Below are 14,617 nucleotides of genomic sequence, written 5' to 3'. Positions count from 1 at the left end.
AAGATAAGATATACAGGACTTTAATTAACAGGAGTTGTAAATGTTTTAAAAACATCTCTTTGCAAATGACTTTAATTAACAGGAGCTGTAAATGCTTTTAAAACATCTCTCTGATTTACAACTTTTGTCGTTGACTTTATTTAATTACTCCTTTTATTCCTCATAGTTGATAGGGTGGACTGCGAAGCAGGGAATCGGAGCGGATTCCGTTGAGAATTTGAAATGCCTCCCTCTCATCACAAAAAGAGACGTTAGAACCCTTTTTTAACCTTTTGTAGACAAACCCCATTAATTATTTTCTATCCTTTCAAATATATTATTAAAATCTGATTTTACTTTTTTCAAAAATTTAATTTTTGTTTTCTCTTTCTTCCTCATTTAATGTCATCTATGCTATATGTGTTTGGCACCAATCAAAGATTACATCTTTCACTTCCCCACTCCTAAGCCCTAAAAACCCTCCTTTTTTATATCAAATATTTTCAATCATAAAAATTGAAAGTAAGAGTTAAAGAGTTCTTGATTTTTTCTGAGTCATGTAAGTTCTTTTCATATTTGTTCTTTTTTGTTTTGTTTTGTTTAGTTTCTCATTTGTGGTCTTGTATGCTTAATTTTTGTACTATGTTTTTGGTTTATCGTTCAGACACATAAGCACTGGTGCTCTTGTATGTTTTAACATTTGATTTCATTTGGGTGTCATGTAAGTTTTCTTATATGGGGTTGTTTAGTTTATTAATGGTGATGGTAATTGGGTTTTTTTTGTTCACTTTATGTATGATTTATAGATGGTAAAGATTGATATTTGGTTTGCCGGCTATTACATTGGAACGGAGTTTAGCATGTACTCACCAGAAGGGTAGCGGCTGCGGGTAAAAAAGAAGATTGATTTTTTACCATGTTTATGCCCTATCATTGTCTGGTTTCTTGTGAGTCACTTGTTTTTTTTTTTTTTTCTTTTTTTTCATATTTGGGTTTGTTTTGTTCTGTTTTTATAAAATGGTGATGGCAATTGGGTTGTTGTTGTTGTTTTTGTAGGACTGTTACATTGGAGAACACTTCATTTTGTACTATTTTTGTTCAATGGAATATTCGGAGGGGTTGAAAATTTCTCCTTTAACCCTTTATTTTTAAGTATGAGCTTTAATGAGTCTTGATTTCTTCTGTGTCAGTTTATTTTAGTATTTGGGTTTGTTTTGTTTAGCTTCTCATTGGTATTGATAGTAGGGTTTTTCTTGTTAACTTTGTATGAGTGATGTATGGGAATGCTTGATTCCCTGGGGTTGAATGTCTTCAATTCGTTAGCTTTGCAGATTGTTTACTTCAATTATAGTTTGACCCATATTTAAAGTTCAAAATTAGGACCTTTTGATCTTGTTATAAAAGTAGAAGAGAAAGGAATGTAAGAAAAACAATTTCCACATTAAGAAGTTATTTAGAAATGATTCAGTTTGGAGTGTTTTTAGACAACTAGGGGGAGGTAATAATGACATTCGAGCTCACATTTTATTTTAAGTCTTTGATTGACTGTAATTGTAAGGCACAGTGATTGCATTGGAATGATTTGGCAAATCCAAGACTGGGTTTGTGGCTGCTTGTCTGCAATTCGATTTTGAAACGATCTAATGAGCTGATTTATTATGACTAGGGGTGTCAAATTTGACCCAAAAGGTGATGGCCCGTCCAACCCGCCCAAAATTTTATGGGTTGGGCTCAAGATAATTTCATATTGGGCTGATTTTAGCCCAACCCAACATAGCCCATTTTAAAGTGATTTCCAACTTAGCCCAATGCCCAATTCTAGCCCATTTTTAAGATTTACTTAAATTTGAATTTATTACTTGAGATTTACTTTATTTTTTATGTATACACTTTTCTTGTATCATGTATCTTATAAGTTTGTGGTATGTTTAATATAAAGGGAAATATTTTTCACGAAAATATGTTTAATATGAAGGGAAATATTTTTCACGAAAAATGTGTTTTTCTTGAAAATATTTACCACGGAAAATGTTTTCCTCAAAAATATTTTTCACAAAAAATCCGCGAAAATAATTTTCAAGAAAAATATTTTTCGCGAAAAATGTTTTTCTAGAAAATAGACCATTCAAAAAAATTGGGTCAAGTTGGGCGGGTCATGACCCAACCCATTTTTAGCACATTTCAGCCCAAGTAACTTTTGGGCCAATGTTAGCCCAACCCATTTATTACCTAAGCCCATTTTAATTGGGCCAATTTCAGTCCAACCCGCCCATTTGACACCCCTAATTATGACTATGGGCTTCCCATATTTTGTTATTAGATCACAAAGTGAGTCGCAATTTAAAGGTCATGGGAACAAGTCCTTCAAACCTGATGGAAGTAGGAATTTGGAGCTAATTTGATTTTAGTAAAGTGTTAATGACATAAGGTCCTGAAGATCTTCTGTTCTTTCTGAAATCAAATCTTTAGTCCTGCGACCTGTTTGTTCTCATACTGAATTAATAAGCTTCCTTAGTACTAGAGGCACAACTTTGAACTAACAAGGTCATATTGCTACTGTATATTAGAGATGAACTTCGGAAAATGCAGACCAGTAATCAACTCAAAATAGACAACTTGAGAGAAGTGAGGATCTTGTCAGGGTCGGGAAAGTGGGGCAATGGGAATAGGTGGTCTACGTTTGGATGAAGGAATTAGTAACTTGACTTAGTGTTATAGGGAGCGCGGAGGGAACTCTGTGCAACTAAATTAATCTTGCAAGCCACTTTTAAGTCTGAAGTCATGATGTAATGCCAACTAGAGAGTGGGGTTTCACTACTACAGAGTAAAGACTGAACAAGATGAAGTAACAATCTCAAAAGAACTTGTAACATGTTCTGTGTAGTGATTCTCCAACTGGTCCTCAGTAAGTGGCCTCATTCGACTAGTGCTGATACCAAGAAAAGGAATTTGAGTTGGTTATCATGTTAAAGATAGTTAAAGTTGATCGAATGATAGGAAATTAAAACAATGGAGAAATTTGCTGGAAAGATGTCACATCAAGATTTAGATAACGCAAAGTAGTTTCAATGCATAATCATTTAAATTCTTGACAGAGGATAGTTTTTAATGTCAAGGAAAAGGAGTAAGGCAAATTGGTGGACAAATTGGAAGACTAAGAAGAAGAAAAGATAAGATCTTCATAGTAACTGTGGGGGAGCATATCTCCTCCATTTCCATTTACTGAAATTCACAAGTTCCGCTGACAAACAAAGTAGCATAGAGGAACAAATCTCTAAAAGTTACTCGCCCTATTAGTTGTCCCAAGGTTTGTTTTAAACAGTATCTCATGCTTCTAAAATTTTCTGCAGATGAGCTTGGGTCTGGAAACGACGATGCTTGCTGTTATAACTGTTTTTTCAGTTCACAAATTTTGAAGAGAGCTTGAGATCAGCGGGTGAATATGGGTGCTGAGAAACACGGTTCCAAGAGTGGAGGAGGTTATGTTGGTGGTTTCCTGCAGTTATTTGATTGGAATGCAAAATCACGGAAGAAATTGTTCTCTAGCAAGTCTGACATACCAGGTAAATGTCTATGAACAATGGTTAAAACTACTGATTCTTCCATGTGCATGTAGTGGTAGAACTTCAAGAAAACTACGCTGTTAAGTGTTATAATGGCTGAATAAGCATAATCCTATGCTTTTTGCAGAGCAACCCAAACAGAAGAAGAGATGTGATGGGAACTTGCCTGTGACTCGGGTTCGTCTGGTCCGTATTCAATACTTAATTAATCTTTCTCATCTTCTCTGTTTCCACCTACAATTTCTTGTTGTACTTTTTCAACTGAAAATATTTTGATTGCAGAACAATGAGGATGCTGGGTCCAGTGTCAAAGGAAGCAGTGATTACAGTTGTGCCTCGTCGGTGACTGACGAGGAATATTATGGAATCAAACCTGCTGGTGTTGTTGCAAGGCTTATGGGATTGGATTGCATGCCATCTTCTAATTTTTCAGAGCCTTACTCTACTCCGTTTTTCGATTCCCAGTCTCTAAGAAGCGCTCCTTGCCTTTCAAGTAACCTCGAGTACCACCAAAATTTTCAAACAGTATATTCCAGCAACCTCCATGAAAAGATGGAGGCTCTAGGCAGGAACTCATTGGAGCCAAAGCACCAGAAGATAATCAGCAGGCCCATCGAGAAGTTTCAATCGGAGATGTTGCCTCCTAAGTCGGCTAAATCAATCCCAATCACTCATTGTAAGCTTCTATCGCCAATCAAAAGTGCTAATTATATCCCACCTCAGAATGCCGCTCACATAATGGAAGCAGCCGCCAGAATACTTGACGCAGGACCTCATCAAGCTACTTCGAAAGCAAAACTGTCCCTAAATGGATCTTCTTCAGCTCCCTTGAAGGTAAAAGATTTAAAAGAAAGGGTTGAAGCTTCTCAAAAGATAGTAACCAAGATTGCTGAAGCTTCTCGAAGGCCAGCTGAGTCTAATGCTTCTAAGTGCCTTAAAGGGCAACCCATGAATAAGAGCTGGAATGGATCGGCAGATACAACAACAACCAGGCAGAAGGATTTCTCAGATTCTGATGAATCTTTTGTTGTAGATAAAACTAAAGGAAAATCTATTTCATTAGCTCTGCAAGCAAAAGCCAATGTCCAGAAAAGAGAGGGTCTATATCAAGGCAGTAGCAGAACTGTACTTGTCGAGAAAGAACCAAGTAAAGGCAATTCAAACCAGTTATTTACAAGCCAACCTAGTACAGAAAAGAACACGCACAAGAAGCCATCTGTACATTATAGTTCAAGTGTTCTGCGGCAGAATAATCAAAAACAAAATAGCATAGCTGATAGGGGGAAGTCACCTTCTAAGCAATTTCTTTCCAACTCACAAGGAAAACAAACACTTAGTGGTGATTCTTCCTTTACGCGACAGAGAAGCTCAGGTAAAATGGCTGAAAACTCTAAGGTCAGTTCTAGGAGGTTGAGCAGAGAGGCAGACGATACAAAGGAAGAAACATATTCTTGTACTAAAAGTGTGTCGCGTAAGAAACGGCCTAGTGACGGTGATATCCAATATGAGAAAAATCAGGCCGCTGGGAGCATGTTTACTCATAAAAGTGGAAAGTTGATTCAGTCTGGCACATTCATGGATAGGGAAATAAGCTGGGGTGAGAACAGTAAAGGGAAAGGGACAGACATTATTTCCTTTACATTCAATGCTCCCCTAACACGATCGATACCCACCCCTGAGCCCCCAAGAGAAGCATTAGAGAAAAGTCACGAGTTTAGCACAGATTTTCGAATTAAAAAGGCTCCTTTTGGGCATAACTTGAGTGGAGGGGATGCTTTGAGCAGTCTTTTGGATCAAAAGTTAAGAGAATTATCTTACGTAGTTGAGTCGTCAAGCCAGAAAACAGGAACATCCAGTAGTTCCTCATCAATTTTCCAGGATCTGTCACCAGCTCCGAATGGCTTATTGAAGACCACCAGGAACCATGATAACATGGAAGTGGATGATTTGGTCAGCTGCTGCAACCCCGGATTTTCTTCTACTGGGCAGCACAGGCATCAGGTATGTATCATAGGTTTTGCAGATTTCTGTTTTACAATTGAATCTTTATTTTATTAAGTTTGCCACTCTGTTTTGTATGTTGTAGATACCTCTAAATTTTACCAATTGATATGTATTTGCCTGTAATTTAATTAGACCATTCAGGTGACTCTATGTTGACCTGCATTTCTTGTTATCCTTTTTATGCCTTTTAATGAGACATTCTGTGGTGTTTGACATCTTTGACTAAAATGTTTTCCTCCTCCTGCTTTTAATTGAGTTGTATGGTGTTGGATATCTTTGACTAAAACTTTCAGCACATTGCAGAAAGTTACTCTATTTGTTTAAGAACTTCTCTTATGATAAGTTATAGAAAGATCTTTACAGAGCTGATGGAAAGCCTTATTAATTTCATCATTTCATTTCAGGGGTTTGAAGAGGAACTGAGTAGTGAGTATGGCAGCACTGACAGGAAGGTGTTTGGCAGTCGGTTCCCAAGCCCTATATCTGTTCTTGAGCATTCTTTTCTTACTGACAGTTGCAATTCTTCAGATACTGCAGAAAGTAACAATACTGGAGGTAAGACCAGCAGACCGACCTAGTGCCTGCCTTTTATTTTATGCATGAAAAAATTCACTCATGAACATAGATTGAAACTATAGATATATATCTGAACATTATCTAATGAATTTCAGCTAGCAAGCAAAGTTCATCAGTACAAGCTAAAGAAGTGTTTGGTATAGGCTCGCGGAAAAAGTTCCATTCTATGGAGCCTGATGTAGATTTGTTAGACTCTGCCTCTTCAACTTCTGGTAAAAAGGAAAGGTTGATGGATCCTGGGAAATCACCAAACTGGGAGCTGGAATATGTGAAGGATATACTATGCAATATTGAGTCGATGTTCATGGATTTTGCAGTGGGCAGGTCTCACGAGATCATCAATCCACACCTTTTTGATCAATTGGAAAGGGTAAATGGTCGTGGACATGATGAGTTAAAAGAAAGACGAAAGGTTGTATTTGATTGTGTGGGTGAATGCTTGGACTTAAGATATAAGGAGTATGTGAAGGGTGGATATGATAGATGGTCAAAAGGTGTATTGGTGGTCAGAAACAAGGAGAGGCTAGCAGAAGAAGTATATAGGGAAATTTCAGGGTGGAGTGTCATGGGAAACTGCATGGTTGATGAACTCGTAGAGAAGGACATGAGCAGCTACTTTGGAAGATGGCTCGACTTTGACATTGAAGCCTTTGAACTTGGAATACAGATCGAGAAACGATTGCTAAATTCATTGATTGATGAAGTAGTTGCTGACATCTTGGTACTCTAAAAGATTATCTTCATCCCCCTTGAAAGTGTGTATGCTTTTTTCTTACATCTCTTAAGATTCTTTCTTCCTAGTAGTCACTGAGAAAGAAAAATGAAACTGACCCCAGCTTTTGGATGTTCATGTCTTCCATTATAGATTATTTGTTTGAGGTGATGTTACCAGAATGTCTACATCCAAATTTCATTTATCAGTTTGTTATCTTTCTGTTCCATTTGTCCTCCTTATTTTAATCCATTTTTCTGAGGGTCAATGGGGCTAGGATCCTAAATTAGTTGTACCTTGTACGGAGTATAACTTAAACCCTAAGTCAATATATCTCTTACGAGCCTATGTACCCAACATTTATGGGCAGTAAGTTCCATATCATACACATGCAAAGTGAAATAAATTTGAATGGTGGCCATAGAGGTATTTAGACTTAATATGAGTGTAATTGTATCTTGTACCTCAGGGAATAATTGTAAGGCCTCGAAGATTTTCCTAATTTAAACAAGCTTAAAAGGAACTTAAAGGATTATTATTTTAATGACCTTGGAGTACTGTAACAACTCAACCCTCTGTTTCCAGAATTTGTGGTCAAAATCATGTTTTGAAGCCTTGTACAGGTTGAAGCCTTATTTGAGATATCTTTTCCTTCCAAAGTGAAATAATCACTCCTCTAGCTTATTGCACTTGATCTACATCCTATCTATATGTCCAACTAGTTGCTAGAGGCCCGTGCTAAGTCCGGGCCCAAACTCAAAATATAAAAATATTACATAATTCTATCAAATAAGTATAATTTGCGTCACATTTTTCTACTACATAATTAATTTAGTATAATTGCATCTTAACCATATCTTCTTGATAAGTTTTCATAATATGTGTCAAGGCTTTACGCTGGTCAAATGTGATTTTTAACCTTAGTTTTTGATGAAATTCAATAAATAACCTTAATTCATAAAATGAACCTCAAGAATCAAGTCAGTTCTTCGTACATACACGTTATGCTTAAAAAGATTTATTCTTAGTTAATCAAACAAGAGATCTTAAAAATAATAACACTACCTTCATTTTCAACATTATACAATATCATTCAATAACTTTTAATTTTTGGATTTGTAAGCACATATGATTTCACTAAATAAGTAAAATGTATAGAGAGGAATTGGAGAGGAACATATGACGTGACACATTTTTAAATGAAAAGTAAAGCCTAATAAATACTTTAGTTGGAAAAATAAAATTTGGCTTTGAAGTTACCTAAATTTTACCAAATGTCTAAGGACAAATAATGTAAAAGGAACTTTTCGATCCATATCCCATGGTGTTTTTAGTCTGGGCACATCCTTTAAAAAATCACTCACACCTAGAATTAAAAGTCTTTTCACTAAACTATCCTTAATTAAGTACTATTCCCTCGGTTCATTTTTACTTGCCCAATATACTAAAATAAATGTCCATTTTTACTTGTCCAGATTGAAAAACCAAGAGATAATATACCTTTTCATGCCTATTTTACCCTCATTATTAATTATTGGATTGGAAATATCAAGAAATTGCTAGTGAATGCACAACCTTTAAAGTATGTTTGATTGATTTTAATTAATCAGATAATTTATAATAATTAGAGGCGATGTAGTAAAATTGTCATTTTCATTTGTTGCTCCTTCAGGGACGTGCCGATTCAAACATGGACAAGTAAAAATGGATGGAGGGTATATCAATTTAACATGGTGTCTTGGTTATACAAAAAATCACTTATCTAAATGAGTGTAAATTTGAAAAATAATAATAATACCATATTGATTATATAAAAAATATCTCATATGAAACTAAACATAAAAGCTAAAACAACCATATAATATGGACCGGAGGAATAACTGAATAAGCGGCAAGAAGAGATTCTTAAAAAAATTGTGCAACAAACCAATTATAAAAATCCATGTGGAGTGCATGGTCTTAAGAAAATGAAAAAAATGAAAATATGTAAGGAAAATTTAATTGGAGAAGCCACATGTAAGTGTCTTATTAGAGTTGTGAGGACTACAAAAACTCACTATCCTCACTTATATATAGTAGTAATATCTAGTGATGCTGGAACCAATCAAGATGTATGTCGCCCGACCAACCTCGGACTTATTTGACTCTATGGCCATAGTTATTTAAGTGGTACTACGAGATAGAATTCCTCAAGGGACACATAAAACAAACATATGAACTGGATTAAAAGAATCGAAAAAAAGATATTACTATTTTGTCCAAATTAGACCTTGTACATGTTGGTATTATGTTTTGGGACTTGTTGGTATGTCTGAATTGAGGCCGAAGTGGCTCAGGTGGGTTTCGGCATCATTGAAACCACTTTTGATATCTTTTATTTCATTTATTCTGGAACAATCACAGTATTTGTTGTCATCTGATGCCTATTGCGATCGTGATGAGAATTGCTGGCTGAGCATCATTTTCAAGTTTCAGTTATTTTTTCTTTAACTCTAAAGTTATATCCACTGTTTTGATGTGATGAGATAAGATAGTCAGTTGATAAAGAGTGTGTCGGTGGTGTACCCTCAATAGAGGTTTATGATGGTGTTCAGAGGTGGGGCAGGATTTTTGAGTTTTGTGGGTTCGAGATTTTATGACAGGACAATGACCTCAAACTATCATGTAACAACTACTAGACTAATAAACGTGTACCAATACTTAATATCATATTATACTAAAAATAGGAAGCTCCGAGCTCCAAAGTTAGATTATCATTTTACCCCTACACTAATTAAAATCTAATTAAATATCTAACTAATTAAATAGGAGTATTATTTTGCCCCTTAAGTTAAACAAAACCTTCAATTGAATTACATGAATTGAACCGGGTAAACTGAGAGTGAATCAATAGTACTTAAATGCTCACACCAGTTCTATGAATTTTAATTAGGGTGAGGGAATTCATATTCTCCTTTAATTTACAAGCCAAAAACATTTCTTTTCTTGACTTTTTCCTGATCTTTTTGGTTTAACAATTTTATATTAAATTTTTGAAAAGTGTTCACATACATTACTCAATTAAATGACAATGAATTTAAGAAAAGGAAAGATGAAAGGACCAAAGTTTTTAAGACATTTTCAATTCCCTATACCTTTATGACATTTGCGCAACTTATTTCGACTGGCAAGAAAATGAGTCAAAGTTGCTTCAAAAAATCCAAATCTTATTTTAATTATGTACAAATTATGTCAATGAGTTTGACACTATCTCTTGAACTTCGTTACATTTCTCTTTAAGTATATACTATCATTATTTACAACCAGTGTTGAGGACTAATAAATAAATGAATAATCTATGTATCTCTCATTAATTGAAGGATGTTCTTATATTTTCTAATTAATTAAATAACCATATTTTATCCTATTTATTGAGTTTTATTAACTATTAATCAATAAAATCATTTAATTTCTTATCAGTTATCAAATACTTTTTGTTTTTCCACATTAACTTCAAATCTATTCATCTTCTTAGATCTTATCTAAACTTCTATCCTATGAGAACAACCCAAAATCTCTTATATAAGAAAAAGCCAAGCAAGCTCTTCTGCAACGTACTCTGAAGCATGAATTTTTTTTTGGTTGATTATCTCTCTCACTGTTGCAGAAAAGCTTGCTTGATTTTTCTTGTATAAGAGATATTTGGGTTGTTTTAATAGGATAGAAGTTTAGATAAAATCTAAGAAGAATAAATTTAAAGTTAATGTGGAAAAGAAAATGTTTATGTAACTTCAAATCTATTCATCTACTTAGATCTAATCTAAACTCCAAATCCTATTAGAACAACACCAAAAACCTCTGATATAAGAAAAGGCCAAGCAAGCTCTTCTCCAATAGTGAGAGATGATCAACTAAAACAAATTCATGCTTTCTGAGTTTATTGTAGGTTTGTCTAATTTTTTTTTCCTATCATTTCTCACGCAAGCCATTTCGTTGTTTGACGCGTTTGTTTCCCCCCTTTGATGGATTGTTCGTCCTTAAGGATTCATTTGCTGCAACTAACCGCTATTCTGATTATATTTTTGTTACACTTGTATTTGCTATCACTAATAATTATTGATTTCTATTTGACTTTAGGCGCACTTTCTCTTCTTTTTCCTACCGTTCTCACTAATAATATGTTCTATTTTTCTTCATTCCATAGATTTACGATTTTCTTTTCAACAAATGGGATTGAGTTTTTCAGGCTCTTCACGGCTCTTGCAATAATGATGAGGAAGATGGTAAGTTAGGTCACAGTTTTAGTATTTTTACAATTGTTACTATGTAAATTATTTTGACTAGATTGTGTTGGTTAATAATGTTGATGTAGAAAGGATGAAGTAAGGAAAGCGCTAGATCGTATATGCAATGCCAAAGAAAGATGGACAGGGAATAGTAAAATATTTGTATGTGAAATAGTGAATGCATTAGATTTGTATATTTATTAATGTATGAAGATGGACATGGAGCAGTGAAATATTATTTGAACCCATCAATAGATTGTCCGCTTTACACAAATTTATAGCGGCGTCTTTAATTAGCTCTATGAACTCTTTATAGTTATATATATATATATATATATATATATATATATATATATATATATATAGTAATTATTAGATGGTTGAGAAATAATGTAGAGTAAATTGAACATTTTTATCTTGAATTTTGTTTTGAAAAAGATTGTATTATGGCACATGTATCTAAAATCTTTCTCCTTTAACAACAATCTTTAGAAATTTTTGTGTTATATATCACTATAAAGATAGTCTTCCATGAAAACTTCAATTAAATTGCGAATTTATTTTATCTTCCTTTAGAAGCAAACCTCAAATTCTCTAATTCACTTAGTAAGCTTTTTGTGAACCAGAGGAAGAGAGAAGTAAGTTGGGCGAAGGAGCACCATTTTAAATTCCAGCCGGATGAGGCTTGATTGACTTATCCTCATGAATATGATATACTATTCGCAAGAACATCAATATTATTATAAACGATGCTTTGACGACATTGACATTTGTTGCGAATAAACTTAACGAAATTGTTCCATATCATCATAGTTTGATATTTCACGTGTTAAGGATATTGTTCCATCTTCTTTGTTTAGACTTGCAACATTATAGCTTGTTTTTCCAAGTTGTCTCATCAAATAAATCTTTAAGGTCATAAAAGATTGAAATATTGTGGAAACCAAACTGAATGCAAATCAATCTTTTGTGCTACTTTGTCTGCGCTCTTAAAGCAAATTCATAACTTATGTATACAAAACACAATAGGGCATCCTAGGACTTTTGCAGAAAAAAGTTTCTTCTTTTATGTAGTTACTAAATATGATATATATTCACCATTTTCAGAAATTTACACATTCCTATTAAATTTTTACTTTGTAATCTAAATGTAATTTTAAAAAAAAAAATTATACTCATTGACACAAGGACACACGTGCAACGCGTGAGTCCGAAAATAGTATCTTTGAAAAAGAACGAACCACTTAAACACTATATCTATTGCGGGATTGGATCTCCTCCAATACCATTGTCCAATAATGCTCAATGCATGATTTGTTATCCGCCACGTGTACAAGAAAATAATATTCGGCTTGGATTTATTTTATTATGCATCGTTCCTTAGTCCTCTCTTTTATATTAAAAAGTGTGAAATTATTCCTATGAATTTCAAAATATTTAATTTGTTGTTAATATTAAATAAATATTTAGTGTACGTAGTAGCATTTTAAACGTTATTTGTAATTATGAGAAACTTAGTCTACTCTAATTTTTCATAATGTTTATTTTTCGAGCAATTTCAAATAATTTGCCTTTTAATTTTCCTTAAATAATTTCATAAACCACTAAAAATATTCTCTTTTTGTTCAAATATATAATAAAATTATGAAATTCATTCCTTAATATACTTTGAATTGCATTACAGTTTTCTACAAAAAGAAAAGAAAGATCAATAAGCTAACATTTTATGTTAAAGGACATTCAGTTTGATAGAATTAAGAAATACAAGATAAAGCTTTAAATAAATAAATCAAAATCAGCACTCCTACTATTTCAAAGAAAACTGTTAATGTTTTAAAAACAAAACAGCACATATATGCAACTTTATGTTTTCTTAGCAAAAAGGAAAGACCTGTTGAAAGCTGGTTCAAACCCAAAACTCGAGACACGGCGGACTTTCATCGCTCTTCCTTGCCACTAGACCATCTGCTCGGTTTTGTACGTGGATTCACACCATAATAAGTACATTATTTACCGAAATTTCTAATGAAAATACAAGGTTTACACAAAAGCTATTGGGTTCGTCCGAATCCCCCACGTTACACTATAGCTCCGCCCCTGGTGGTGTTTACATGGTTGTATAGCTTTGGAACGGGAAGGAAAGGTTACCAAATGGTCAAAGAGGATTGGAGGATGCTAGATGGGTAATTATTTTTAGTTAGGTAAGTATATCTTGTAACAAGGTTACATGAGGTAAAAACAGGTAAATATTTTAATTTTTATAGGCATTTTGCGTTGTTTTCACCTAAACTTTTCATTTTTATAATAGGATTACTTTGTAAATGATGTTGATGATATTCTGGACCCCTTAGGCTCCCTGCATAGGTAACAATAATTTCTTCACTGTTAATCACTGCATAAAAATTCTCTTATTATCAATCATTGTATTATTATTGTAAAATACAAAGGTATGACAGAATTATTCATGATACCAAATTTCCACCTACAAAGACACAATAACCGGCAGACCTTCTATCAATCTTGGATCCAACCCAATCTGCATCTGTAAAACACTCAATATGAGAATGTCCGTGATTGCTATATAGTATTCCAAGTCCGAGAGCTCCTTTTAAGTAACATAGAATCTGTTCCAAAGCTACCCAATGTTTGACCGTAGAAGCGGGTGAACTGGCTAACGACACTTACAACAAAAGCAATATCTGGACGAGTTACAGTGAGATAGTTTAATTTACCACCTAATCTCCTATACCTCTCTGGATCGTCAAAAGGATCACCATCATCTTTCATTAGATGCATATTAGGAACCATTGGACTCCTACATGATGTTGACACCTAATTTTTGACCTCCCATTTAATTACTTAGAGTCCTTGAAAAATAAGTAAAATAAGCTATGCACCTTAAAGGGTTTAAATAATTTTTATAAAATTGGTCAAAACAATATTTTGTTCTTTTAAATTGATGAAAGGTTTTTCATGACATCACAAAGTTGTTTAGAAGTTAATTGACATTTTATGACATTTATAAGGTACTTATTTGATTTAATCAAAGAGGAAAGGGCATTTTGTTTTAAAATAATAATAATAATAATAATTAATTTAATTATTAAAATTGTCAAAATTAATAAATACTTTATTCCCTTTAATCCATGGATTTTGAGTAATCTAAATAATTGACCATTTCACCTAATCTTTAATTTTTTGCATGATTGTGCGTTTTGTCAAAATTTATGTATAATTATCTATAAATATTTTAATTAGTTAATTAAGTGGTCCTTATTGCAAATTGAGGTTTAAATTATTTTGTTATGGCCACAATTAATATGACCAGTCCATGGTTCAAGGAAATTGGGTCAATTTTATAAAATTAGTATTTTAATGGCCTTGATTGAAATAACCAAATTCATTGGCTCAAATTAATCAAGGTCATTAATGCAATTTAATTTCTAAACTTGCTAATTAGACCAAATATGGCCATAATTGAAATTACCAGCTGAATTAAAATCAATTAAGGCCAAAAT

At 33.6% G+C, this 14,617-nt stretch overlaps 1 protein-coding gene and 1 long non-coding RNA gene across 6 annotated transcripts; both read left to right on the top strand.

Moving 5' to 3' along the window:
- Nucleotides 1-344: 344 nt before the first annotated feature.
- On the top strand, nucleotides 345-7,050 carry LOC132626650 (uncharacterized). 5 transcript variants are annotated; one of them, XM_060341596.1, is made up of 8 exons: nucleotides 345-538; nucleotides 786-926; nucleotides 1,036-1,097; nucleotides 3,330-3,542; nucleotides 3,670-3,728; nucleotides 3,825-5,543; nucleotides 5,951-6,101; nucleotides 6,218-7,050. In XM_060341596.1, exons 4-8 carry the CDS (start codon nucleotides 3,422-3,424, stop codon nucleotides 6,850-6,852), a joined length of 2,685 nt encoding a protein of 894 aa, XP_060197579.1. In that variant the 5' UTR covers nucleotides 345-538; nucleotides 786-926; nucleotides 1,036-1,097; nucleotides 3,330-3,421; the 3' UTR covers nucleotides 6,853-7,050. The 5 variants fall into 5 exon arrangements, with proteins under 5 accessions (XP_060197579.1, XP_060197580.1, XP_060197582.1 ...); XM_060341597.1 differs by having other exon boundaries at nucleotides 1,036-1,131; XM_060341599.1 differs by lacking the exon at nucleotides 1,036-1,097 and having other exon boundaries at nucleotides 786-869.
- Nucleotides 7,051-10,320: 3,270 nt separating this feature from the next.
- Nucleotides 10,321-11,393, top strand: LOC132621022 (uncharacterized). Its single transcript, XR_009575401.1, has 3 exons — nucleotides 10,321-10,759; nucleotides 11,018-11,096; nucleotides 11,186-11,393. It is a non-coding gene; the product is annotated as an uncharacterized LOC132621022 (long non-coding RNA).
- Nucleotides 11,394-14,617: the final 3,224 nt, after the last annotated feature.

The sequence above is a fragment of the Lycium barbarum genome, chromosome 2, assembly GCF_019175385.1.
Source record: "Lycium barbarum isolate Lr01 chromosome 2, ASM1917538v2, whole genome shotgun sequence".
Classification (NCBI taxonomy): domain Eukaryota; kingdom Viridiplantae; phylum Streptophyta; class Magnoliopsida; order Solanales; family Solanaceae; genus Lycium; species Lycium barbarum.
The sequence above is the reverse complement of the archived record's forward strand: the minus strand, read 5'-3'. Positions and strand labels throughout refer to the sequence as shown.

Excerpts from the sequence above, each read along its gene's own strand:
- LOC132626650 (XM_060341595.1), top strand. The coding sequence starts at position 3,422 with ATGGGTGCTGAGAAACACGGTTCCAAGAGTGGAGGAGGTTATGTTGGT. Across the intron at positions 3,729-3,824 it reads CTGTGACTCGGGTTCGTCTG|AACAATGAGGATGCTGGGTC; the intron begins GTCCGTATTCAA and ends TTTTGATTGCAG. Across the intron at positions 5,544-5,950 it reads CTGGGCAGCACAGGCATCAG|GGGTTTGAAGAGGAACTGAG; the intron begins GTATGTATCATA and ends ATTTCATTTCAG.